Source organism: Anser cygnoides, chromosome 1 (assembly GCF_040182565.1).
Source record: "Anser cygnoides isolate HZ-2024a breed goose chromosome 1, Taihu_goose_T2T_genome, whole genome shotgun sequence".
In the NCBI taxonomy this organism is placed as follows: domain Eukaryota; kingdom Metazoa; phylum Chordata; class Aves; order Anseriformes; family Anatidae; genus Anser; species Anser cygnoides.
In genome coordinates, this window is record NC_089873.1 from 45,777,761 (window position 1) to 45,805,244 (window position 27,484).

The 27,484-nt window shown below is 47.6% G+C and overlaps 1 protein-coding gene across 3 annotated transcripts; it reads right to left on the reverse strand.

Annotated features, from left to right (window-relative positions):
- Positions 1-3,384: 3,384 nt before the first annotated feature.
- On the reverse strand, positions 3,385-25,351 carry LOC106036880 (solute carrier family 23 member 1-like). Of its 3 annotated transcripts, XR_010830387.1 has the most exons (13): positions 24,707-25,347; positions 21,223-21,369; positions 19,706-19,863; positions 16,256-16,415; positions 14,412-14,593; positions 11,929-12,049; positions 11,414-11,570; positions 10,988-11,241; positions 8,128-8,230; positions 7,867-8,031; positions 7,037-7,145; positions 5,902-5,997; positions 4,699-4,742 (listed from the first exon to the last, which is right to left on the reverse strand). XR_010830387.1 is itself a non-coding variant. In XM_013182526.3 (12 exons), exons 1-12 carry the CDS (start codon positions 24,758-24,760, stop codon positions 4,474-4,476), a joined length of 1,872 nt encoding a protein of 623 aa, XP_013037980.3. In that variant the 5' UTR covers positions 24,761-25,200; the 3' UTR covers positions 3,385-4,473. The 3 variants fall into 3 exon arrangements, 1 of the variants encoding a protein (XP_013037980.3); XM_013182526.3 differs by lacking the exon at positions 8,128-8,230 and having other exon boundaries at positions 3,385-4,742; positions 24,707-25,200; XR_007162359.2 differs by having other exon boundaries at positions 7,867-8,230; positions 24,707-25,351.
- Positions 25,352-27,484: the final 2,133 nt, after the last annotated feature.

The window sequence follows — 27,484 nt, forward strand, 5'->3', positions numbered from 1 at the left end:
ATTCCTAAATATCAAGCATATATTGCCCTGTACAGTCTGAGTTTTGGGATGCATGCTGGTTGAAATACACGTACAGATTTTGCAGGGGAAACTTTTGCAACAGTTTTTAAGTTGTCGCCATATACTATGCAGATGCGTTCCCTTGATCATCACATGGGAGAGCTTCTGATGCTTCACCAGGAGAATTTTAGGTTAATATGGGCTGAACATGAATGTGGAACAACAGGTGCGTTCAGGTAGTGTGAAACTAGGAAATAACTACTCCAAATGGTAGCGAGCCGTGTGGGAGGTGTTTATGAGGTGAAGGAGAGTATGATGAGCACCTTACTACAGTTCATCCTGTGGCACGATCATGTTAGCACGTTATTGCTACCTGTGCACTGGCACCACTTCGTTCAGTGCTCACTGGTTGGTCTTGAAACTTTATGAAAAATCTGGAAAAAGCTAGCAGGCTACTGGGGAAGAAGGGGAGGAGTTTGAGGCAGGAGGGCAGCAGGAACGAAGGAATGGCAGACATAAAAGCAGCGATGAGAGTGAGGCTGTTGCAGAGGTTTGGGCAGACCAAGCTGAACAGAGGGGAACCAGGTATGTTACAGCTCTGCTACAGCGCGGCAGCTCCTACATATTGCAGTGTAGGAATACACTAGTGGCTATAACGTAGGGCAGACCTACTGCCTGGCTCACGTCTTGTTAGCTGTGAAAATGAGCCTCTAATTAGCTGTTCTAGAGCCAGTGCAATTAGGTACAAGCCAGCGCTCATCACCAGCTCTCTTCAGCCAGAACAGCAGGAGTGTCTGCCTGGGCTTGGCAATTAGCTGTGCGCACCTCTGCAAAGCTGCAAGCAGGGTGACAAGCTGGGTGACCCCACACCTGCCTGAACCAAGCTCGTCTTGCTGCACGTGGGACTAATCAGGAGCAAAGGGTAATACAGGTGGCAGGTAGCTCGCTGTTCCCCAGACAATCCAGAACAGCCTTCAGGTGTTCAGCTCTACACTTGAGGATCCTCTGATCTTCATTTATTTTCATTAAGGAGCAAATAAACAGAAGCTGTGTCACTGCAGTGCAGAGCCAAAGCTGTTGCCAAACCTCAAGTGGCCACATGCAGCTGGGGAGGAGTGGTGGCCCTGCAGCCTAACCTCTGTCTGCTTCATTTTGTAATTCAGAAATGTCTCCCTGAGGCAAAAACAAAACCAAAACATACAACAAACACACCAGTGGGGGGATTTTAAAGGGCAATTATTAGCCTGAGCTTGAAATAGGGACATAACCTGCTTCCGAAAACTGCCTCAAGCCTCAGCAGCTCCAGACACGGCTGCTCCGGACCGATGTGCTTCCCCTGCACCGCTCTGCGCCTCCTGGGCTTTGGGGCGAGCTGTAAGGAAGAAGCCTTACAAAAAAAAGCCAATTGAAGACTGTAGGGAAGGGATGCCATCCTGAGGGACCCGGGCAGGGCTGAGAGGTGTGCCTGTGCGAGCCTCATGAGGTTCAACAAGGCCAAGTGCAAGGTCCTGCACCTGGGCTGGGGCAATCCCAAGGACAAATATAGGATGGGTGGAGAATGGATTGAGAGCAGCCCTGAGGAGAAGGACTTGGGGGTGTTGGTTGATGAGAAGCTCAACATGAGCCAACACTGTGCCCAAAAAGCCAGCTGCATCCTGAGCTGCATCAAATGCAGCAGGGTCAGGGGGTTGAGGGAAGTGGTTCTCCCCCTCTGGAGACCCCACCTGGAACCCTGTGTTCAGCTCTGGGGCCCCCAGTACAGGAAGGACACAGAAGTGTTAGAGCAAGTCCAGAGGAGGGCCACAAAGATGATCAAAGGGCACCTCTTCTACAAAGACAGGCTGAGGGAGCTGGAGTTGTTCAGCCTGGAGAAGAGAAGGCCCCAGAGAGACCTTATGGCAGCCTTCCAGTGCCTAAAGGGGCCTACGGGAAAGCTGGGGAGGGGCTCTGTGTCAGGGAGTACAGTGACAGGACAAGGGGTAATGGCTTGTTTAAAGCCATTAAAAGAGGGCAAAAGCCAGTAGAAGTGGGCAGATTTAGATTAGAGGTTAGGAAGAAATTCTTCACTGTGAGGGCGGTGAGGCCCTGGCACAGGCTGCCCAGAGAAGCTGTGGATGCCCCATCCCTGGAGGTGCTCAAGGCCAGGCTGGATGGGGCTTTGGGCAGCCTGCTCTGGTGGGAGGTGTCCCTGCCCGTGGGCAGGGGGGTTGGAACTGGATGGGCTTTAAGGCCCCTTCCAACCTAAATCATTCTGTGATTCTATGAGTCATTTTTATAGGAAACCTGTGTTAAATAAATATATAAATAAATATCTCTTAAGTATAAAGCAAATACAAACCTCTGGCATTTGCCAGGATTCTAACATACCTTACAAGGAGAAGCCAAAAGCCTAACAGCTCACTTCCACACATGTGCTACAGCACAAGTTCAAGAGTTCTGATGTGTAAGACTGTGGGTTTATGTGCTAGGTCCCCCGGAAGTATAGGCTGTCAGCTTAGAGGAGTGGGCAGAATTGTGGAGGATGAAGATGATACCAGAGCTGAGATGCGTAGGACTAATCACCTCTGTAAAATCTGAGCTGGGCAGGGATCAGATGTAGTTAAATGTGCTAATCATTTTTTCTCCCGAAGACATACAACCACAATCCTGAATGGAGGCGCTCCAACCTGCCAGTAACATCAACCTGTCTATACCATATTGTTTCCTCCTTTCAGACCCCAACGTACGCAATAGATTGATCTATTCAGACTTCATTCACTCCCAAAGCGAAGACACCAATATAGAATCATAGAATCATTTAGGTTGGAAAAGACCCTTATGATCATAAAGTCCAGCCATCACCTAGTAAAGTCCACCTCTAAAACGTGTCCCTAAGCACCACATCCACACAGCTCTTAAATACCCCCAGGGATGGTGACTCCACCACATCCCTGAGCAAAACATTGCCCCTTACCAATAAAAGAACATATCACTAAAGCTGCAGGATGGGATTAAAGAACCAGATGGTAATAGGCGTGAGAAATAAAGACTTTTAGGGGACATCATATCGCGGTGGAGGGTACAGAGAAGATGGGGTCAGAGTTTTCTGAGAGGGGAATCAGTGCCAAGAGGCAACAGACACAAGTTGAAGCACTGGAAATTCCAGCTAGACATGAGGGAAAATGTTTTTCACTATGAGGGTTGTCAAGCACTGGAAGAAGCTGCCCAGCGAGGCTGTGGCTCTCCATCCATCCATAGCCTGACTGGACACAGCCCTCTGCCACCTGGGCTAAGGAGGAGGGGTTGGTCCAGATGTCCTCCGGAGGCCCCTTCCAGCCCAAGTCACTCTGTGGTTCTTTGTATACTACCTGCCACTCGCTATGGCAATCACCCTGAGAAATATCATTGCGTTGTATATTTTATTTATTTTCCCCCAAAAATATCTAAGTATAAATCTCAATGCAGGAAACACGAGCTTATGTTACAGCAATGCTATTACATGCCACCAGCATGTGCAGTCACATATTAACAGGCTAAGGCTGGTTCTGCTGACAGCGGGAAGCAGCAAGAATCTGCAGGCTGTTTTCCAGAGACGTGGTTGTCACCACACAGTCACCAAACCAAACAGGCATGGTGGGGACACATGGACCATAGCAGTAGCAGAAGTACCTCCGATTACAAGCAGAAGAGTTTTCTCCTTCATCTCTGATGGAGATTCCTTCATCTCTGTGCACTTTGGTGCCCCGGGGAAGCTGCTCCCCTGAGCCTGCTCCCAGCACCCCAGGTGGGATTCCTTCCAGTTACACTGGTTATTGCTGACGGATCAACAACCTAAGTAAGGTCTGCAGATTCCCTCTGCTGGCTAGGGACAGAGAGGCACTGTCAGAAGACATTCATCCCATTAAACTTAGATGCCTCTCTTCTAGCAACGTTCATTTGATTGACTTTAAAGTATCACAGCAATGAGGTGAATCATGGCCTAGAGGTGCCTGTTTCGTCCCTTTGGCCAGAAAGAGGTTTAAGTCTGAGAGGTGAGCATTGCCATTAAAGATTTTTAAGGTGGGGGTGGTAAGCCTCAGCCCAAAGGATGCCTGAGAGTGGCAGAGGGCCCACATCAGGGATGCCTTCTCCTGTGGCCTGGTGAGCAGCCAGGATGGGGGAAAGGAAGAGCTTTGCTCCAGCTTAACAGCTGTTACTCAGGATCCCCGAGGATCAGTGCAAGGAAGGAAAGTGAGCAGCCTTCCCAGGCATTTCTTGGGCTTTCCCAAAGCAGAATTATGTTCTTCCTAGAGTTGGGCAGGCAGGAGTAGGGTGGAGAAAAATGATTCCCTCAAGGTCACCAGTGGTACTGGGGGCAGAGCTAGGAAGAGAAGGACACTGTCATTCTCTTGCTTCAGCCTCTAAGAGATGCCAGCTCATGTTCAAATGATGGGAGCAGCAGACATGCTTTTCAGACCTCAGCTTGAGAGATGAGTTCACCTTCAGGCAAGGTGCTTATATCCTTGTATCAGCACCTATCTCTGAGTCTCTTTCTGAGCTTGCTTTATCACTGCTTTCTTGTCCAGCAGCCTTCAGTTCATCCATTTTCTTGCTGCCGGGTAGTCTTTTGGGGCAAGCTGGTAGATACCGAAACCAAGAGACAGCACAGTATTTGGTGCCTATGCCAAATGGAAGATCGTAGATCTTGGAAATGAGCTGAGAGTTGCCCGCCTCTCCCCTGTGGCTATGCTTCCATGCCAGGAGTCCCCGCTCCTCCTGTGTTCCTGTGAAAGCAAAAGTAAGGTGCTTGTGTTTTGACCACTGAAATGGGTGTTCTGCACATGCAACTGCCTTGTGCACTCCACACCTGGCTCTCAAATCCCAGCAGACCCACTAGAACATACAAATCCCTTGCACTTAAACATTTCTCGCTCCAAAAGTCTTCACAGAAATCAGCTAATGAGCTGCTAGACAATACCAGTCTTCCTGCAATGGCTTCCAGGTAAGCAGTCTTCTCCACTGCTTTTTTAGGTTTTCACAGACTATGGGGGATGCAAGAACCATTCAAGGGGCATCAAAAAGTGCTAGAAAAGCAAGGCAGGGTGTTAACTGCTCAGATACTGTGGGGTGAGGGAATAAGGTTTAACTAGCAATTACTAACTGCCTGTAATTGTTGCAGCAGCTGAGTCCCTCTTGGGAAAGGGAGTGAACACACCTGTAAATTCTGTAAATTCTGCCTGGAGGAGCTGAAGATCAAGGGTACAATAAAATTAATGAGCCAAAAGGATATTGGCTTTTCAGTAATTCCGAGTCAGTAAAAGAGCCTGGTTAACAGAGTGCCCTTCCTGTTCTGTTTTTGCATCAAACCTGAGATTTTCCTCTCCTATTCTTACACCATTCCTCCCCAGGCTTGATCAAAATCATAGGGTCTTTGCTGGCTGGGAGGGCCAGCTGCAGGTCCTATATCCTAACTTTGGTCATCAGCCTTTCCTGCTGCTTTCCACTGCTGTGATACAAATTCAGCCTTAATTTCAGCAGCTCTCATAAGCAGGCACGTTAGCACATTGTCTAGAACTAGGGAAGAAATATTTCTTCCAGTGTCCCTGCAGTTGCCTTCCTCTCTCCTTTCAACATGACTCTAGGCTAACATTTTCCGAAAAAGACATTTTTCCTAAATAAACTTTTCCTTAAACTGTATTGATCTTGAAAAACAAGTCCTTTTCTTACAGGCTGCCCTTTTGCAACCAGAGACCATGGCATTGATGGGCTCCCTGTCTCTCCTGTTCCTTACCCATCTCCAGGAAGAGTTCAGTGTTGTGGTGTTTCATGGTTGCTATCACAACTCTTACCCATAGAGCAGTGGTAAAGAAGACAAAAAATGCTAGGAAACAAATCCTAGGGCAGGCTTGAACAAGTAGCTTAGCTCATTTCAGCAAATCCTACCTGGAATGGTGTTATCCAGGATAAACCCCAGCAGTCCACCCACAAACATGCCAGTGGTAAGGAGCACCTGGATCACCTGGTCCAGCTGGATGATACCTAGCAGAAAAACAAAGCTTTGGATAGTGGTGCAAAGAGACACATATTCAACCAGCAGCACAGCCGGTGCCAAGAGGCTGTAAGCTGCATGCTTGTTTAGGCAAGACTTGCAAATCCCAAAGCACAGCCTGAGATTTGGCAATGGGAGAGAGGTTGACCTCACTGCCAGTTTCAAACCTATCATTTTATTCTGCATAATTATTCACCGACCCAGCTGCAAGTGAGCAGCAGATGACTCAGAAACAAGTTGCAGATCACAGCACTATCCCCCCCCCCAAATCCTTCTTCTACTCCAAAAAGGTTCTGAATCTCCATGATATAATGCCAAGCAGCTCCCTACAAGAAAATGAGCTGCAGTTCCCAAAGAAATATTGGGAAATTTAGCATGAGATTTCACCACAACTAAATGAATGTGTGTGATGTCTTTCTGTGAGGGCTAATACACACAAGAAAAACAGCCCAGTGACACGGAGCATCTGACGGACTGTCTACAGAGCATGAGATCTGTAGGCCCAGCTTTTACAATGGCCCACCCAGCATGCCATATATACCTTAAGAGATGACACTATAGCCTTTGTGACAAAGATGTGAATCACATGAGACACAAGGAAGGGGGAACTGTTGGAGGACCAGAAATCTCAGTACAGTGAACTTAGAAGAGGAGCCTGCTCCTGTGTTTTATTGTGTGTGTGAGCATGTAAGAAAGCCTCATTCGTGGAGATCATGATCAGGATTCAGCCCTAGAGTATTCTCCTACCCAAGTACTCATCCCAGATACATGTCCCAAGGAAGGGATCAGCAGTGCTTAGCCCAACAGGAATCTGACAAGGTGCAGTCACTGGTACTTCCACAGCAGAGCTGTGTGTCAGACCAGAGGACAAGAACAGCACTCCCAGAAAGCAACAGTCAACAGTCAAAGCACAGCTTTCAGAGATTTGTATGGAAAAAATGCTTTTAAAAAATTATCTGGATCAGTCTGTGCTTCAGTTCTATGCTACAGAAAATGTTTCTAAAATAACAACATGCTATCACTTCTTACCTGTTTCTAGCAGCGCACTATTTTTGTTTGCCCAGTTGGGAACTGTGAGGCCAGAAAATACAGAGAATCCAAATATAAAGATGTTTCTGGAGGAGTTCATATCCGTGTACTGCACAGAGAAATTGTATACGTTACTATTTGCCATTTGGAATTACCAAAATCCGTGGATTGCTGTTGTGTTAGTGAGCCATGCTCAGATGTACATACAAACCCAATGGCAGGTGTTAGAACAGGAAGTTCTGCTTAAAGCTGAACCAAAATTAGCAAATGCTTTCAAAACCGCGTATGGCATACACCAGCATTTTTATAGGGCAGATGCAGTCAGATGGCAAAGCACTCCATGATCTCCAGCTGAGACGCTGGGAAAAGCTGTGATTCAGCCATCAGCGCTGAACAAACCGCTGGAAGAGTTGGAAATGAAACCCTTTTCCTCCTGCCCAGCTTGTGTCCTCTAGTCAAAGGGCTGTCCCCTAAATATACATTCCTATAGGACATGAAGAAATATCATCTATAGGCGCAGTGACAGAAATGCCTCCCTTGCTGATAACAGCTGCCTTGAGATAAACCATGTGACTGGGACGAGCAGCCCTGGCACTACGGGGGCATTAGTCATCCTGCTGCCCCAGCTGATAGCAAGCCTTTTCCCAACCAGGAACCTGTCTGTGATTTAGTTTGTGTGTGTGCGTGCCCTCATCTTCACCCAAGGAACTGCCAGTACAAATGTTTGCATTTGCTGCAGCACAGCTACGTCTGACTTAGGCTGGTAAGAATCTGGCCTGAAGCCAAAGTCATCTACCCTAGGGATGAAACAGCATGCACACAGCCGATACCTGCAAATTGGAAATCCCCACTGCTGTGATAATGCCAAACATCACGAGGAACATGCCTCCGATGACAGGGGTGGGTATGCTGGCAAACATCGCCCCGACTTTTCCGAAGACGCCGCTGAGGAGCATGGTGCAGGCACCGGCAACGATCACCATGCGGCTCCCGACCTGGGGCAAGAGGAAGAGGAGGCAGTCGTGCGCTGGCACAGCCAGGCAGGGGGTGGCAGCGCCAGTCAGTGTGGACCTGCTGGGCAGGGCTTGCACCTCTGACCGAAGCACTCGGTGTTGCCTTCAGTTCCGAGGTTCGGACGCAGCTGCTGGTGAGCCAGGAAGTTCTCACCGTGTGGAAAGTCCCTGTAGCTGCAGACTAGGAAACGTTTATCATAATAGGCACTCCAAGAACAATCAGGGATCCCCACCTATGTACTTTATGTTATCTTCTTCCTTATTGCTGCCAGGACTTAAATATTTTGCTGTGAAACAAAAAGCTTATTAATAATTTAAGAGCAGAGTAATCCCCACACACTGCTTTGCTTTCTCTCCGGCCCAGAAATGTCCTGGCATACCCCCAGGCTGGCGCTGCAACCACCCAGTTAATTCACTGGACAACGCTTCCACCAGGGGTTAGATTTACATCTAAAAATGGCTTTCAACTAGATGTCCTGCACCAAGTCATCCATTCCCAGGGGACAAAGGTGGGAAGGCAGAGCTGGCCGCGCTGGCTGCTTCCATCCTGAGCTCTTGGATCTAATACATCCTTTCCATGATCAACTACAGAAGTGGGGAAGTCCCTTGGTCTGCCCCCTACCCGTCATCACCCATCTAGCTTCAATAAAAGCAGCTCTCTCTCATTTTTTCCCTACGAAGAGCCAGGGGGTCATTCTTAGTCTGGCACTACAACTAAAACAGGATGAAGCACCAAGCCATGCCTTTCATTCAGAGTTGTTAGAGTATGTGAATAGGGAAGAGAGCATCTGCCAAACAAAGGGATGAAAGAGACATTTATGGATTGCAGAAATTAAACAGAAAAGCAGAAATATTTATTAGACTTTCAATTCAAGATAGGCCTTGCCACACCAAAACTTGGACAGCTTAAAGAATCATGTTAAGATTTACAGTTTTCAAGTCATAGGCTGAGAAATTCTGTAATCCTCTGCAAACAATTCATAATTCAATTAATTATTTTAATCCTTCCGTTGAAATATCTGAAGAATGTCACTTTTCTTTCAAGGGCATTTTACAAATGCTTTCAACAGAAACATTCCCAGTAACTAGTAGTGTCCCTTTTAAAATATCTTTAAAAATACTTTAAAGGCACATATTTATGAAACACTAAGTATTACTTAATTGTGAAAGATAAATGAATGAGATTTGGTGGGGAGTTTCAAAATAAAATCATGCATTGCCTTCAGGTGCACTTTTTATATTCTTTGGCTTAAAACCTTGGGACACCATTACCATCAAAACAGTAATTTAATAAAAGCCAGAAGAGCTATTTGTTCCAGGATTAGAATAAAGCTTCAGATTCTTCTATTGCCAAAATTGTGAAATGTCAAATTACCCAATATCTGGAGTTGGCCTTAAAGGCAAATTAACTAATCCACTGATACCACAACTGGGAGCATCTGCTTCTAAAGCCTCTAGATTAGAGTTTGTTTCAATTATGTCAGGAAAACAAAAAAATTGGTTGATTGAAGAAACCACACAGTTCTCTGCTACGTATATGGTGATTCTGAGATCTTTACCCCTCCTTAAAATCCTCCTCTTATTTTCTGGACGTGAGAGCCCAGTACTGGCATGCTGGGCTTGATCCAGTAGCTTAAACACAGGTGTCTGGTGCCATTTAAGTTGTTGGATCTTGGCAGTTTGTGGCAGCTTCTCCTTTGCTTTACCTGACAGCCCCTGTGTATATCTGAAATATCCAAACACATTTCAGGTAGTGCTGGACACCTGTGTTTAAGCAAAGGAAACAAGTCCTTTGTGTTTCTTTTTGTGATGGAAAAATATATTTCCCATGTAAAAACCAAATGAAATGGAATCTGCCTTGTGCTCTCAGCATCACCACCTATCCCAGTCAGAGTTGGATTTAAGATTGAGATGAGACTTCTGGTTTCTTAAGTCTGAACAAGGTGAGCAGAGGTGGGATCTAAGGGAACTCTGCTGAATCAGCAAGGATGGCATGTCTATCTGAAGGGCTTTGGGTACATGGGGAGAAGGCTTGTCCTATAAACTGATACTTGTGAGTCCGGTCACTTCTGCATTACGATCACATCAGCAAACCACACGTCATGAAAGAACAGGCTCAGGTGTATGGTCAGTATGCACCAACCACATAGTGACAAGGTCAAACACTGTAAAAAATGGTTATTGTGACTGAGGTTTATAAAATCCAGTGAAATAACTAAAATTATAGAGTGTGAGCCGTAAGTCAACTTCTGCATTCATTTACAGACTCACAGCTCTGCTGACATGACATAGCTTGTTTGACAATGATTTTAAAATGTTTTCAAGTGGTTGCTGGATGTACCCATCCTCTGGCTATAAGTCTTAGTGAAAATCTATGATCTCTATGATCTGATAGTCAAGCTTATCTATCTCTGGAAATTTCTCTTCCTTATAAGAGCAATAAGATACTCAAGGAATTCACAAAACTTTATAGAGAAGTAAAAACATAAAGTATTTGGCACCACATTTTATCCTCTCCTCTTTAAAAATATCTAAAAGAAGATGGATAGACAGACGGATAGGTAGGTAGACAGATAGTCTTTGGACTATTCAGTCCTTAGGACATTTCCAGAGTAGGTCAGTAACATACCGCCCTTTAGTCTTACAGAAGCCTAGGCCAGGAGCCACGAGTAACAGCAGCTTGTACTTCTCCCATATACAGACCATGAGCAGCAAAAGAGGGACTGACAACCTGTGCTATGGGTTTCGTAGCACCCTGAGGTGGTCACCAAGTGCCTGTAGGCAGCAGGCACATTTTCAGGTGGCAGTCCCTGCAGAGGTGGGCTAAGATCGCTTCCCAGCTCCAGTCCATACCCCCACACAACACACCCGTAAATGCACCAGGGAGGAGCTGCAGGAGGCCGGGAGCACTGCAGTCACCCCGCCGCACGAGGCTCACCTTGGTGATGCCCAGGGCCCCCACGTTCTCGCTGTAGGACGTGGTGCCGTTCCCCGTTCCCCAGGCCCCGGCCAGGAGGCAGCCGATGCCCTCCACCCCGATCCCGCGGCTGACGGCGTGCTTCGGCGGCGGCGGGGCGCCAGACAGGCGGGCGCAGGCGTAGTAATCCCCCATGGACTCCAGCATGGAGGAGATCACCCCGGCGAGGATGCCGAATATCCCAGCCAAGCTGACGGTTGGCACTCCCCACTGGCCTGCAAATGCAGAGCTCGATTCAGGCTCAGTTTACACTGAAATCTACTGAAGGGGAAGAATGATAAAGGTATTTGTGGGTATTTGCCTCATTTTTGGCACTTGTGGTGGCCATGAACCACGTGGGGAGCAGCAGCGAGAGATGGGGTTGAGTGCGGGGCCATGCCATGGTACCTGGGTAAGGGATCCGGAACCAGGGAGCCCGAGACAAAACGTCCCCGCGTGTGTCAGTCCGTGCCAGGTAGCCGTAGGCGGCGGGGTCCCCAGGGAGGACGTCGGTCACTGTCAGCACGTAGCAGAGCAGCCAGCTCAGGGACAGCCCCAGCAGCACCTGCCCGTCACATTCAGCAGCCTGGTTAGGGCACACCTGCATCGCTGGTGAGGCTGGGCAGGGCCTGGAACGAGCCCAGCCCCTTCCCCATGCACATGTGTGCGTGCATGTGGGATGGAGGGGGAGGGACAGCACAGCAAGGGTCCCAGCGGCCCTCCCTCCCACCCCGTGAGCAGGGCGGTTGGGACCTTCTCTCCTTTTCCCCTTCTCCCCTTCTCCCTTCTGTCCCCTTGCAGCATAGCCTGTGCCAGGAAGCGTTCAGTCCACTTGAAGCGAGTGGAAACAGCCCCAGCAGTCTGGGCTGGGTGAGGCTGGTCCCTCCGCCATGCCGCACAGGTGGCCAGGAACCCGAACGTACCGGGAAGATCTGGAAGAGGTAGACGGGGGAGAAGTGGCACTTCTTGCCTCTCTGGTACGACGGCAGTGGTACAGGGATGTCCTTCAGGTACTGAGAGAACAGAACTATGAAAAAAATAGTCCTGGGAGGAGGGAAAACCAGACCATGAGACAAAATGGGTGCCCAGCTGCCCACCTGTCCCCACGCTAACTGAAGGCCTGGCTACCCAAAGATCCAGGACTCCAGAGGACCTCAAAAACAGGCTCTCAGCACCGAAGGGTGGCTCCAGCAAGGCTGGGGCAGAATGAGCTTTCGGTCATACTCTACCAAGGGCTTGTTCTGATGGCTACAAGGTGCAGCCCCTCTCCCATCCCTCATGTGGGATTGAACCTCTTGGCAACGGCAGCACAGAGCTGCACAAAGACACACTACAGCATACAGGCAAAGGTTACCAATCGTAATTCAAAGCACTCACTGAATGACTGGACACAGAACATCGGAGGGGGAACCAGTTTCCATTCCTGGTTTCTAAAGCTGCAGAGCCCAGACCGACTGCATCAGTGCACGTTTTGTGCATTTGCACAAAGGGGCTCAGCACCCTGATGAATCACTGCCGAGCACTCGTCTATCTTTGGTAGGTGTCACTGCTTATTATTCAGGTTGCCTGACACATTCCATTAACAGATGCTATTTTCAGCTGCTTATAATTCTGCCTAACTTTACCCATTCAGGATGAAAATTTCCATGGAAAACATCTGCCTCGGGCCAAATATTTCTGAAGAAATATATCCTAAACCTATTTAGAAGAGTGATGTTCAGGAAATAGACATAGTATAGCCTGCGTTGAGAAGGTCATTATGCCTTGAGCAGTGGTAAGGTCTGCCTGTGACCTGCAGTAGAGATTTGAGGTTTAGTAAAATTTTTTCTATGGGGAGATACATATTGCTCTTTTTCACAAAACTCTGCTCACATATGATCAGTCTGTAACAATGATCATTCATCCCAGGTCCCAAATACTCAGCATAAACATCTCTGATTTTAGCATTTGCAGGCTCTAAAGATTGGGAGATTTTTTCAGGAATATGTCTGGGCCTCGCCAACTGATGAATTGTGTATGTACCATCACCATGTGAGCAAGTGAGCACACACTAACCCAGTTTCTCAAGGCAACAAAGGGTATCGCCCATTATCGGGGCTCTGGGATGTGGTGGGGGCTGGACAGTAGGGCTGAGAGCACAGGGCTCATGTCTTCTACCAACTCCACCAGCTCCCTCTCCCTTTCCCTAATGGCACCAATGGAGAATGGAAGAGGCAGCAAAAGAAGACACAACCCACATGGCTCAGAGCACAATCATCAGGTTGGGGCAAAGGAGTCTGAGTCATGAAAGAAAGGACTGGGATCAGGGAACAGAACAAACCAGAGATGTGGTGGAAGAAACAATGCTGAAAGGGAAGCTGGAGAGCAGGAAGACAGGAAGGGTTTGGGGTCTTACGGTGTGCTGGTGGAAGAGATCGGTCAGGTGGGGAACTGGATGTGGAGAAGAAAGGTAGCATTGGGGGCCTGAGAGTGCAGGTGTGGGCAGGCAGAACAGAACCAGCAGTGCCAGGAGAAGTGGAGCTAGGAGCAGAAGCCCAGTCTGGGGCTGGATCATGACCCTACAACGGTACGTTGCTTTCCCAGGGCTGCATTCAGCCCTGACCCCTGAGTCGCCAAAGGCAGCTCTGAAAGCACTAGCAAACTGTTACTAGCAAACTGTTATGGAGGATAACAACCTGCTGCTGTTATATGCTAGCCTGAGCTTAACTCTGTATTATAGATCTGAAAGTGCTAAACCTGCAGGCGAACCATGCAGTGGACCTTCTATTTTCTGAAATTGTTTCTGAAGTACCAACAAATTTCTGCCACCAAGCACACTTGTACACTCATGCACAAAGGCACACACACAAATAGCCTTGAAAGAAAGCTCTTAACGGTGCAAAACCACATACACACAACGCAGACATTTCCAGAGCCCCCCAGGCCCTCTGGGGAGAAAACAATTCCTCCTCATGGTGTGAAAACAAGACAAGAAGCAGCAGCTCTTTTAATTCGAGGAATACCTAAGCCTGGGTGCTCAACTTTGTTATTTTAGAAATGCCTTTTTAATTTAAATAATGGGTGTGTAAGATAACGTGCATACACAAATACAACAGAGAGGCCCTCAGCAATGACTCACAGGAAAGACTTGTTTCTCTATTGACCTATGAACTTTGGGTTTTCATTATATCAGATGATTTTAAATCAATTTTTGGTTTTGCTTTGTTGCTGGTGTTGCTGAGGTCTCTAAGTTCTTTGGGAGGTAGCTATGCCATGCTGGTGTCTTGCACAAGCCTGCTGGATGTTAGTGCTCAACAAATAAACCTTGAACTCAAGAGAACCCTGCTACCAATTGTAACATCTGATTTCAAATTTGAGGTAGGCAGTTTGTGTACACTCAGCTTTCCCAAGGGGAAGTGAGACTTACATGAAGGCTATGCCCCAGTGCTGCCCAGCATCATTTCCAGCTGAGTCAAAGAGAGGTAGTGCAACCAAGGTGATGGTGGGGGCAATTGTCAGGGGCCCGATGAATCTTATCAGAAATCCAATCAGGCCAGAAAATCCAACGAAGATTTGAAAGCAGGAAGCTACAATGATAGCTCCTTGTACCTGGAAAATTGGAGAAAAAGAGCAGAGGGTGAATGGAGCTCCAGCTGCTAAGCCTTTTTTTATGTCGGTGCCAAACCAGTGTGAGAGCCAGGCTCAGACTCCACAGATGGACCAGTGCAGAGGCTCTCCTGCTGGCTGCAGCACGGCTCAGCTGAGCAGGACATGTGGGGAAGGACCACCAAAGTACCAGTACATCAACTCCCACCTTGGCTGAGGGATTTAGTCCTCACCAGGGCTAATTTTATTCCAGAGACTCCTCCAGCCTGTCCTTTGTGCCATCCAAGCATGCAGCAGCTTCCCTGCACCCTCTTTTTCTGCTCCCCCAAAATGCAGGAAAAAAGCTCTTGCTCTGAAAGTGGGAGTAGAGCCATGGCCTCCTCTCACCCCCAGCTGGGAAGGGCTTGGGAAGTTTCAGCACACTTGTAAGACAGGAGGGTCATGACAGCCTCTGTTTTTTCTGAGTATCATTTTCCCTCCAGGGACACAGTTATCACCCTGAACTTTTCTGTGTTTGACAATCACTGTTTAAGTAGCCGGTGATCTGTCCTGAAAAGCCATTTGCTGCTCATGTCACCTCCAGCTAGGGGACTCTAGGGTGAGGCTGCTCTCTGCCTTTGCAGATTTGGTGATAAACCAGGCTGAATCCCCTGCAGTGCTGAGCACCTTCTTTCATCCCAGTTCCAAAGGGAAAAGAAACACCGGGGGCTGGGGATGAAGCACCCAGCCTGAAAGGAAAGATAGCAGCGTCCTTATGACAGAAGAGGTTTTACATGTATCAGTAGGGATGGCAAGCTGCTCTGCACAGCAAATACTTTGTGAGCTCACAACAATTCCCAAACACTTTGCAAAGCATCCCAGTGTAGAGATCGACAGAGGCAAATTTAGTCACTTACCCTGACAAGGCGATAGATGTAAAATAAGACAATGAGATCTCTGACCCTTCCTCCTCTCTTTTGACTACCCAAGAATGCATTTTACTGTAATATTTACAGTATGTTCTGCCTAGCATCTCTTTTACTAGGTTTCATGTGCATAGGCAAGGTCCTTTCATTAGAAACATCTTCCCTGTCTTCCTTCCCCAAGGTCAACCACACTTCATGGAAAAAGGATCTGTCTGCACAAGTGGAATTTTGCAGGGACCATAATCAGCCACAGACTCTATGCCCCCAGTTCAACAGCATCAAAACTCCTGTTGGAGAAGGACTCTTTATTGGAGGGACTCTTTATCAAGGAATGTAGTTATTGGACAAGAAATAATGGCTTTAAACTAACAGATGGTAGATTTAAAGTAGATATAAGGAAGAAATTTTTCACTCAGAGTGTGGTGGGGCCCTGGCACAGGCTGCCCAGAGAAGCTGTGGGTGCCCCATCCCTGGAGGTGCTCAAGGCCAGGCTGGATGGGGCTTTGGGCAGCCTGGTGTGGTGGGAGGTGTCCCTGCCCATGGCAGGGGGTTGGAACCATGTGATCCTTAAGGTCCCTTCCAACCCAAACTATTCTGTGATTCCATTCTATGAAAACACCAGAAAAGCTGTAACAGGGTGAGGGCTTAGTTCCGCTGTGGATGGAGCATTCCCAGCACTGATGTCCCTGCCATGTTGAGGTGCTTTTCTGAAAGCAAACAGCCTTGATGAAGAACAGGTGCCACTGAAAATGCAATATACCTCTCGCATCCGTGTCTGCCAGACTTCAATGAACTCCGGTGAAGAGGCATTCACCAGAGTGGCGTTCTGCGTCCAGGCAGGGCACTTCCACTTGGGGAGAGACAGCATGGCCAGGGTGGGGGTCAGGAATGCAAAAGTCCCTCCTTGAATAATAGGCAACCTGGAAGGAGAACAGTGGGGAAAGCTGAAAAGTGAGAATGCTGGAATCCCAGTTCCATAAGAGTGAGAGAAAGAAAAGCAAAATAATTAAAAAAAAAAAAAATCAATCTGCTCATGGCCACTGACAGTGTTTTTTGAACTGTTCTGGCAAGTCTCTATCACTAACAATGCTTGGGAATTGCTGCCCATTGTACTTAAGAGCAACAACCACGACGGGGAAGCAGATTGGCTCTGGAGTCAAATTCTGCTTTAAGGAAAAATTGTCCTCCTCAGGTGTGACTAGGTCACAGGGCTGCATGTGGTAAAACAGCAGCCAAAAGAACAAGTTGGAGGAGGAGAGAAGAGCAAGGAAGAAAGATGGTGAGACTCCGAAGAAAAGTTTAGCATTGACCTAGGCCCAAATCCCACCAATATCCAGTTGTTTCCTCTGTTCCCTTGAGATGCCTCATTTTTCTTCGCAACCAGCTTACAAACACAAGCACATATATATGCTGGCTGCTCCCCACTCCATAGCCATCCTCAGACTGGGGTCACTGGAAATTGTCACTCAGCTTTTACTAGACTGTTTTTTAAAGCTAAGCCCTCTGCCCTGTTTCCACTGACACTAGAACGGAATGGACACAGCCAAGAATGGAGCTCGGAACAAGCCAAGAGAAGCCTCCAAGGCACCTTGGCTTCATTTGCTCAGAACGCATCCCTGGGAGCAGCTCCCAGAGCAACCTCTCCTTGCCCCAGAAACTCCTGTGGCACCTGCTCAGAAAAGCAGTGGGGCAGCAATCCACGTGAATGCTTCTGCAGGGCACAAATTTCCCTGCATTTCCACCATTCACCAGAAAGCACAGGAAAATGAAAGGTGGCATAGCTGTAACAGCACAACTCCTCTGCCACCTGAAACAGATATTTATACCACTGCAATTACTCATGCCATGTATAACCAGAGCACTGTTAGAACTTAGCCAGTAAGTTATATTTGCACATCAGTCATCCATGGAGTTACTTATCTATGGCATCCATCCAAACATGTTGCAGCCTTCACAGAATTTTGCTGGGCAAGGCAAAAACAAAAAAATAAGCAAAAGTCACGGAAGGACCAGCACCACCACTGTTGAATTAACAATAGCTTTTTAGCTCCCGAGTTCCTGGTGCATCACCCCTGAAGCTGTTTCACAGCTGGTGCTGGTGTGGGTGGGCTAGTTGGAATTTTGGAACAGGTTGCCCAGAGAAGCTGTGGGTGCCCCATCCCTGGAGGTGTTCAAGGTCAGGCTGGACGAGGCCCTGGGCAACCTATCTAGTGGGTGGCACCCCTGCCCACGGCAGGGGGGTTGGAACTAGATGTTCTTTAAGGTCCCTTCCAACCCAAACCATTCTGTGATTCTGTGACCTATGACTAAGGGCAAGATGAGGTGATCCATATGGGGCACATGGAGTTTTTTGCAGCAGGGTTTACAAGATGGAAAGCTGCAGGTTTAGAGAAGATGTTATGCTCTAATCATCACTGCAGGATGCCGAAGCATCTGCTAAGGGGGCTCACCACAATGGCAAGTGACCTGTGCCTCCTCAGGAGCTGCTAGGGTAGTTTGTCTAGTGACCCATCACTGCGTTTTCATGCTTTGTCACACGACCAAGCTGCAGGTTACAGTGCGTCGGGATTTTCCCCTGGCTATTGCTTCAGCAGGACTGCTCCCAAATTGCACCCACTCTTGCAAGGAACCTCTTTTCCATGGCCAGTTCCTATCTCTTTGTTCATGTGCCAGCATTACCTTTTAGCTAAAATTGTTTCTTCTTGCCTGATCCCCCCTCTTCTCTCCCAGACTAGTCATAGGCTGCAGCCAGACCCTCTGACCACCATTTGCCAAAGCTAAAGCAACCAATATCACTCACATTGCCTCTACAAGATGAACTGTCTCCCTTCCCCACACCATGTTAATGGGTCATCTCTGTACCTCTTCTCACCTCTTCTCTAAATCAGTCTTTCTTAAATGTGGTCACCATGAGCTATGCAGAGCACTTAGCTGAGGGCTCCCCAGGGCCTAGGAGAGTAACATTGATGTTTTCCAGGAAAAAGCATCCCCTCAGCCTTGTATTTACTGTTTTCCCAACAGTCCTGTTGGTGATTCATGGTTATCAGCTACTAAAGGCTTTGAGAAAGCAGTAAAAGGAGGAAAAAAAAGTGCTTCCAACTGTTTCCCCAGGCTTGGTTTTGATTACCATCCCTCCTCCAGCTGTGCCACAGGCTGAGTCCACCTTTCTGACAGGGAATGTCCTCATGCCTTACAATTGGGGCTGGCAATAAGGTATTTGCATCCTCAGCACAGAATAAATAAATAAATAAATAAAAAGTAAGCTTATCTTACAGGAATAACTCCTCACTGCTTAATTTGATCTGTTGTTCCTTGTTTAGCTATTTAGCCACAGGAGAGGCTTCCTGCCACACGCTTCTCCTTGGCTAACAGCAAGCAAGGCAAGTCACAGCCCTCAGGTATTCACCAAGTCATTTGGGGGTGGCCTGGGAGGACTCCAGTCTGAAACGGCCCCCACTATGGCCATGCACCCTAACCTGGAGTTAACTGAACTCAGAAGAACCAGGTTGTCCCTCTTTAGTGGCCATGGTGGCCTGGCCTGCATGGCATTGTACATCTCCAGACCCCTTCCTCCATGAATCCTGCAGCAACAAAGGAGAAGTGGGGTCACCTCTGGGGAGGGGGTCATCTACAGCCATTTCTTATGACAGACAGAGATGGGAAAGTTGCCCTGGGGAAAGATACAGGAAGTGTAAAAAACATTTTGTGATTTGCTGGTAGAAGAGTTTTAACCAGGTCATTCAGATTCAAAAGCCAAAGAACGTGTGACTTTTGCTCCTCCCTGTGTCCCTAAACGTGGCAGATGGGCTCCCATTTCTCCCAGTCATCCCCTGCCCTAGAGTTTCTCAAGGACTCTGTGTCCCAGGATGAGATCAAAAGGGACCTGCTGCAGCTGGAGGATCCCTGATAAGGAGGAGGCAGATACTGCTTAGTGCATCTTTTAATGATTTATTATTTAGCATGGCCAATACCTTATGAACCCAATGAAAAGTGCATCAATTACCAGGAAATGCAGAAGTCAAACAGTGAGGTAGCCATACAAAGCTGTCAGGTACAGCAATTGCAGTATGCTTTGGCATGTGTCCTGACTGCCCAAGGGTAGCAAATGACCCTTGTTAATAGATAAACTCTACAGCAAGCTGGTTGCTGAGCACGTAGTAATTGCATCTATAAATTTTCTTGCATATTCCATTTCTTGCCTTTGGCCTACCTGACTCCAAAGAGGACTTGCAGCAGGGTGCAAATGCCTGAGACAAAGAAGATGGTGCTGATCAGGTGGCTCTGGGTGAGCAGGTCGTGCTGGAGGCAAAGCTCTCTGGAAAGGATCAGCGGGACGGCTACGAGACCTCCCATAGCTGTCAGGAAATGCTAGGAGCCACAGAGAAAGACTGAGTGAAGGAAGACACAGAACTGGCATAATATAATTACTGTGTTGCTGAGGGAAGTCTGAAAGTATCTTGCGCTTTTGTGTTTGGGTGACACTAGTACTACCCATTCCCTCTTTTGACAACTTTAATGTTCTGTTAAGGACTCTTCCAAGGTACCTACAAGAACTGCAATGCACTCCCACAGACTTCTCTCACTTTCCATGCCCGAAGACATTTTGTAGTGCTCTGAACCCCCAAGATTGCTGTCATATGCAACCAGTTTATCCACAGCCCTGCAAACAAAGCTGCTGGGTATGCTGTTCCAGGAAGTAGGGGACTTCCCAAGGAAGGGATCAGGTGAGGTGAGTGCAAATGTCTCTATTCATTTCATTTGCACCACAACTTATAACATAAAAAGTTAGCAAAGTCGTCCACTCTTCGCTATCAACTACTTTTCTCACACAGTGCAATTATGAATAGCCTTAAAAAACGGACACCAAAGAATGGAAAAATCAGGCATTGTGTTTTTCAGAAGAGTCACAGAGGTATTTCAATGATGAACTTTACTTAATAACTAAATGTGCAAATAAATTTTTCAGATTTATTTTTGCTTAAATATTAACATTATTTGTGCTGAGCAATGGACAAGGTAAGGTCACTTCAGCTGGTATCAATTCCTAGTTCTTACTCATAGTACAGGACTGCAGTGGTGGGATTGGTGGCACTCAGAAACTCACTGTGCTCATTAGAGGCATGCTTTATTAAAATTATGACTCAGATGTGTTCATAAAACCTTGTTTTTATACATTCTAACTCTGAGATGACCTTTGAAGGAAACAAAGTACAAGATGTCCACCAGGCTTCAAGCACGGTCCGTTGTTTCCTTAATCACTCTGAGATCTCTATTTTCTGAGGCTCCGCACCCGGTGGCTTTGTGTGGCACTGAGGCATTTAACACGCTGGGGCATGGAGTGGCCAAAGCAGTGTGGACCCTTCTCATGCTTCCTCTGTCTAGCTTTTATTGCAGTGGGAAGGCAGAAGCTCAGACATCTTTAGCCATTTGACTGGCTTCAGCAGAGGTATCTGACCTGTTCTCGTTAGCTATTTGACTCTGGTCCTGGCACTCTGCCTTCCATCTGCACTTCAAGGGGCAGGGTGTAGCTGCAGGCACAAGGATAGCAATCAGTGCTCAGGCAGCCGTGGGAAGGACCTGAAGTCCACTGAGATCTAGCCCAGAACAGCTCCAGTCACACCTGGGGAACATAAAGCACCGCCAAATTCGGGTTTTGCCACCATGAACTGACCTGAACAACTGTTAACCTTCCAACCCCCCCACCTTCTGCCTGCATCCCTGTCACACCTGAATGCCCAGCAGGATGCACAGGTACCAGGGGGGCACGTCCGTGATGGTGTAGGCTAACTTGTTGTCCCGGCCCTTAACCCCGATTTTCTCTGGGCCTTGGGCAGCAGGATCCGGCAAGGAGCAGTGGTGGCTCCCATCTTCACCCTGGAAAACAGAGAGACCTTTCGTTAGCCACAGCTGCCTCTCCTGCAGCCATGCTCCATGTCTTGTTGCAAACCCATGTATGTAGTTTCAACAAGGCTGGAAGAAAAAAGAGCAACTGAGGGGAGGTTAAAACAGAGGTAAAAACACCTAGGGAAATCGGTTATATGCTTATATACACATGTCTAGTCCAGGAGAAACATTTGAGGGTGTGTCAGCCTCAAAAAGACATCGGGACAAAGCCTTTTAGTATCATTAATGTCTTGCTAAGGATGGAGAAACTGACCAGAAACAAGAAGGAGTGTGCAGTGGATTCACACATGACTCTTGTGCTGTCCCCTGTTCTCCAGCCCACTCAAACATCTCTTTTGATAAAATACATTGAAACAATTTGACCCTTTACAGAGTAGAAGCCTTTTTTGTATTCATTTCCTTCTCTTAAATCTTCTTTTCCTGATCTCACACACACCCTTACAAGTGTTCTGCCTCAATAAACACACCTGTGCTGGGTACAACCCAGGACTCCTCTCTAAAACGGAGGAACCAGGCGAAACCAAAGACCATGGCGTCCTGGCGTCCATTTCAAAGGCGCCAGCTGGCAGAAGCTGGGTGGGATGAGACCTCATCCCCAGCAGGGGCTACCAGGTGCTGCCCAGCTTGGCTGTCTGCCACGGGGACGGCACCCTGTGCCACAGCTGCGGGGCAGGGGGATGCGCTGAGCACGGGGCAGCACCGGAGATGGGGAGACAACCTGGGGACACGGGGCCTTGGGGAGGTGGTGGGTCTGGAACAGCTCCCCAGGAAGGCTTGGATCCCCTCGCAGGCAGCCGGAAGCCTCAGGGCTCCCCAGGGAGCTGTACGCCTCACAGGGTTTGTTTGTACAGAGATGTGCTTTGTCAAGGAAAGCAAAATAGTGCTTTGCTTCAGGTGCCTCAGTTTTTAAGCTGAGTAAATGCCCCCAATTTTCTGCTTCTTCTTCCACCTCACCCTGACCTCTGTGCATACACGTGCACACACAAACACGCAGACACCCCATGCACAACTCCACGCACATCCCACCTGTGCATGCATACAACACCATGTGCACATGCACATGGCAGAGAAACCTGCTGTCAGGAGAAGCTCAACCACTGTGTCAGCACCAAACTTCTTTTTTTTTTTTTTAACCTTCAAGTCCTGCCTGAATGTAAAGACACTGAAAGGCCCAGCAAAGCAGGGTGTGTGCTCATGGCCTACCTACTGCTGGAGCTAACACAGGGTCAGGGAACAGGGACTTAAAATTAATGTTACATTCAGTTGTACATTTGCAGATGCGGCCAATTAACCCTGCAGGACAGCATCACCACTTGAAATCTCCAAGTTTCCAAGACCTGTGCCTGTCCCATTTAAGATCATGCTGTTAGAAATGCGCTATCTGATACCTCTTAAAACACAGTGTATTTACCCAGCCAAGGCAGGCTGGGGTCATCACACATCCTTCAAAACAGATAGGTGAGGGCAGGGTTAATTCAAACTGAGCTCAGGCATGAACTTCAAGAGCAAAAGGCGTTCCTCAATAACTCCCTATGGAGGCATTTTCATTTCAGAACAGGAGGGCCTGAGCTGTGGATTAACACAAAGTACAGCAAGGTATTTAAGACTGCTCATGCAGGGAGTTATTTGGGGACAGCTACTCCTGAATAACACCACGGGTAGATGATTCCTAAGCTAGGCGGACAGCATTAAGCTCCTTTCCTTTCACTGCAACTTTTCCCATGTTAACCAGGAGGCACAGGGCAGCTGGGCAGAGCCTGTGCCAGTAAGAGCCTCGCATGACCATCACGAGTGCCTGGCCTTCCCCGGGAGCTGGAGGAGAGCGAGCAGGGCTCAGCAGGAGAAGGATGAAGCAGAGATAACAGGACCAGGCAGGACAGGAGACAATGTCTGACCGAACAAGAGGTGATGGGCACAAACTGGAGCACAGGAGGTTCCACCTGAACATCAGGAAGCACTTCTTCACTGTGCGGGTGATGGAGCACTGGCACAGGCTGCCCAGAAAGTTTTTGGACTCTCCCTCCTTGCAGATCTTCAAAAACCACCTGGACGTGGTCCTGGGCAGCCTGCTCTGGGTGGCCCTGCTTGAGCAGGGGTTGGAGCAGGTGGTCTCCAGAGGGCCCCGCCAGCCTCAGCCATCCCGTGATGCCGAGGCACTGCGAGGAGGAAGAGGCAGGAGCAGTCTGGGGCAGTGACAGGCCCTTGCAGGAGCTGCTGTAGCTGCTCCTGGTGGTTCTCAGCCTGGCTGCTCCCCTGAGGCCAGGGGCCTGGGATGCCCTCTGCGTACTGCATCAGGAAGGTGGTCAGAAACCGAACTGCCAGAACCACAGGCAGAAGATAGTGGTAATTCAAACTTCAGGCAGTCACAAGCCTGATCTGTGTTATGGCAGAACAGGTAGAAATGGAGATCATTAACGATAGTGAAAGCAAGCCCCTGCATTGCTCCAAGTACCTCCCCGAGGCTCTGCCTGCAGCTGCTCACACAGCACTCCACCTCCACTGTTCGCAGCAAGCTCTCCAAGAGTTATCTGAGAAATGGGAGACTCGGACACCAGGAGATTAAATGACTCCTGGGTGGTCTGTACCAAGGTATGGGACAGCTGCAGGACCCCACTCTTTGACCCTTGCTGTCAGAATATAAGCAGCTTTCCTTGTTTCTAATGGAGGTGACCTCTGCCATGAGATAGGAATGGGGCTGCTGTGCCCCAAGTCCTTGCCCTGTGGCTCTGTTATAGCTCCCAGTATTTCCCGTGCACTGCACACCCCTGAATTCACACATCATTTACAGCTTTTACTATCCCACTATAAATCTACAGGGTACTTTCCCATGCTGACTCCCCAAACCCTTTTTCACCCACCTCTCTAACAGTTAACCTCACTAGAAATAGATCCAGAAGACAAAGAAACACATTCTTCGGCAGGCTAAATTTGTTTTGTAATTTTACTAGTTAATATATAAATGCCTCTGTCCGGGGACACCTGCACCAGGATCCACCAGCTCTCTTCCTTTTCAATACAGACACACTTGCACTGCCATTCACCTACTCTATCATTTTAGAAATAATGGAGAGAAAAGAAGTGAGAAGGGCACCAGAGAGCAGAAGCTGCACTGAGTCTGCAGCAGCAGCAAGCTTTAGTTAGGCTATCATTCCTCAGATTCCTGCTGATAAAAGAGCTGAGACAGACCTTTACCACACACAAGCATCCCTGCATACAGTCCAACCCCCCTGGCTGTCCCTTTCTCCTCCATTTGGAGGGATCACACCAATTTATACAAGAATTACCCATCAGAGAAGAGCAGACTCACCACAAAGCTGGGGTTATCTAGCCCGTTGAGCTCTCTATCTGACGAGGGGGTCATGCCTTCCACTTTTCTTCACTGACTGCCTTGAAAAAGAAAGAGGAGTAAGAAGAAGGAAGCCTCCCAAATTGCCACTCGTCCCGGTCAATACAGCCCTAAAGAAACTGGGTGAGCAGATGCAGAAGCTGGACGTCAGGAGTAAACCAGTGCTCAGTCCTAGGTCTTCATGTGAGCAGTATCGCAGAAGTGTTTTCTTTCCCCGCGCTTATGTAAGTGACTCCTTTTCTCCAGCTGATTAGGGGATCGGCATTCACACCAAACTGGAAAGCAGCCCTTCCCTGGGCTGAGTGAATCAGTAACTGACGACAGAAAAACTTCCTCTCTAGGTAAAGATGTGAGGGGGTATCAGAGAGGTGAGACATTTCCCTCTCTCCCTGGCACAGCCTTGAAACCTGTTGCTTCACTACTGATTCAACAGCAACTTGCATTTCCCAGGTGGGTTGGGTCTTGAAGAGCTTTATGCCAGTCTTTAGAAAATTAAATTTCTAGATGGTTTCACTTATTCTGCATGTAAATCACTGTGTATTTTGGCTAAGGTACAAATGTAGTCATCTTGTATGATAATCCTATTACAGCGTGAAAAGAATTAGGCTTTTTACAGGGAAATTATATAAGACAGAAACCAACAAGCAAGTCATCAGAAGACGACACCAGAAAGGTATAAAAAAATAAGATTTTAAAAGGACTACTTCAGGTCGTTTGATTATCTCCATTCGACTAAGGATCCTAGCTGAATGGGGATAATCAGATGACTTGAAGCACATTTGCCCTTATTTTAATAAGCAGCAGTGTCAATGCTCTTATCAAGCTATCCTAGCTACCCCTCCCCAGCTCCCCTCAGATGAAGTACCTATTTAATTTAATGGCTCCCCCAGGGCAGTGAACTTCCCAGACCAACTGCAGAGAGCTCCTGTGAAAAGGAGCTTGCTATTGCATGCACACAGTGATCACCCATTGGGAATATCTCCAGGTTTCCAGGCAGGAAGCAGCCTAACAGAAATAAGCTCTGTCCTCTGTTTCTTATGTAGAGCACTAATATTCTCAGGTCTTCTCCTCAGACCAGGACTGCATTATAGAGGAAGACAATCTTGCCCTAAACATCATCAGTGAAGCTATGACCTGCTGAACAGCTAAAACTTAAGGCATCAAAATCATCAGGCATTTATGGCTTTGCCAGATCTCCTCTCTGAACCCCTGATATATATAGGGATCTCCCTATAATTTTAACTGCAGGGGGTGCATTTTCAGCCCCACTGATCTTGGCATGAGACCACACTTTTTCTGCAAGCTGTAAATGAGAACTATCCCTGGTGAAACTAGGCTAGACACTTTTGCCCTCAACTCTATCAATTCAGAGGGAGCAGCACAAAGGCACTGTTTTATAGACTTGCTCATCTCTTGTTATCCAGTGCACTGTATGATTGCAGTTCATTGCATATATACAGTTTCACATGGCACCATATATACTGATAGTGTCCATTACGTAATACCAGTGAGAATGCACTATTGCAAAGCTCCAAGAAAAGGAGCATTAGATTTTCTTTCATTCATTTTGTAAAAGTACATTCCTGCTTGCATTTCTTGATGGATGGATGCAGTGCAGTTGTTGGAGCAGCCATCTACATCTGTGTGTTCTGATATCCTCCATTCACCCTTCTCCATTCCATGAATCAGCCAGTCTCTGTGCCTCACAATCTCTCTCGTTGTGTTTTGTTTCGTTTTGTTTTGTTTTTTGTCAAGTTGTGGCACAACATTCCTCTGGGGTTACCCTGTCTTCCCAGTAAACTTTTAAAAGACCTTGCATCAAAAAAATCTCCCATCTCGTAATTTCAGTCCAACACCTGTTCAGCGACCCCCCAGTCCTTTTTTTAAAATGGCATTCAGTAATCAGGGTTTCTTCATCTCTTTGGCGTACAAACCTATGTAACAACCCAAAGTGGAAGGTACATTACAATGCTTGTCATCTGGGCTAGCTGCCTGTGTCATCTAGGCTAGCATGTGCGGGGAAAAATAATAATAATAAAAAAAGCATCAGTAACAACAATTCCTTTTCTCAAAAAAAAATATATAATATAGCTATTCTGGTAAACTCTGCAGTGTCAAAAAATGCACCTTAACAGCACCAAGAGAGTGCAGGTTTCCATGAAAAAATGCAGGAAATAAGTCCTAAGTAGCCAAAGGCCTGGACATAAGAGTAGGTCTATCAGGAATGAACAGTTTAACAGTATCAGCCTCTGGCCAGAGAAGGGTTAATGCTGTAATCTGTAATCTAGAAGGTTATGAAATAGGACAATGTACACACCAAGGCAGAAATCTACGGAGACCACATGAAGTGCCTCAGCCCGGCATGTGCTGGCCTTGGAAATAAACAATGGGTGTAGGAAGTCTCTGTGTGCACGCAAGTGTCTGTGTACATCATCTGTAGATGTACTTGTGTATATTTGTATATATACAACAGGAGTAGTAATAACTTACTAAATTGTGACGTTTTTGGAACAAGGAATTATTCAGTTAGCAAAGAGGCATGCTGAACTACTAATATCATAAATTCATAGAACCCAATCAACTGTGGGGGTTGTTATTATGAATAGATGGGCAGGCTTCCTCTTGTTCAACTTACTCAGGATGTGTGAGAAAATGAAACCAAAAACTGTGGTATGGATTCCCTTTAGGCTTCTCTGTCTGGCATATCGTGTTATCCATCAAGCTACCTGGCCAGCTGCT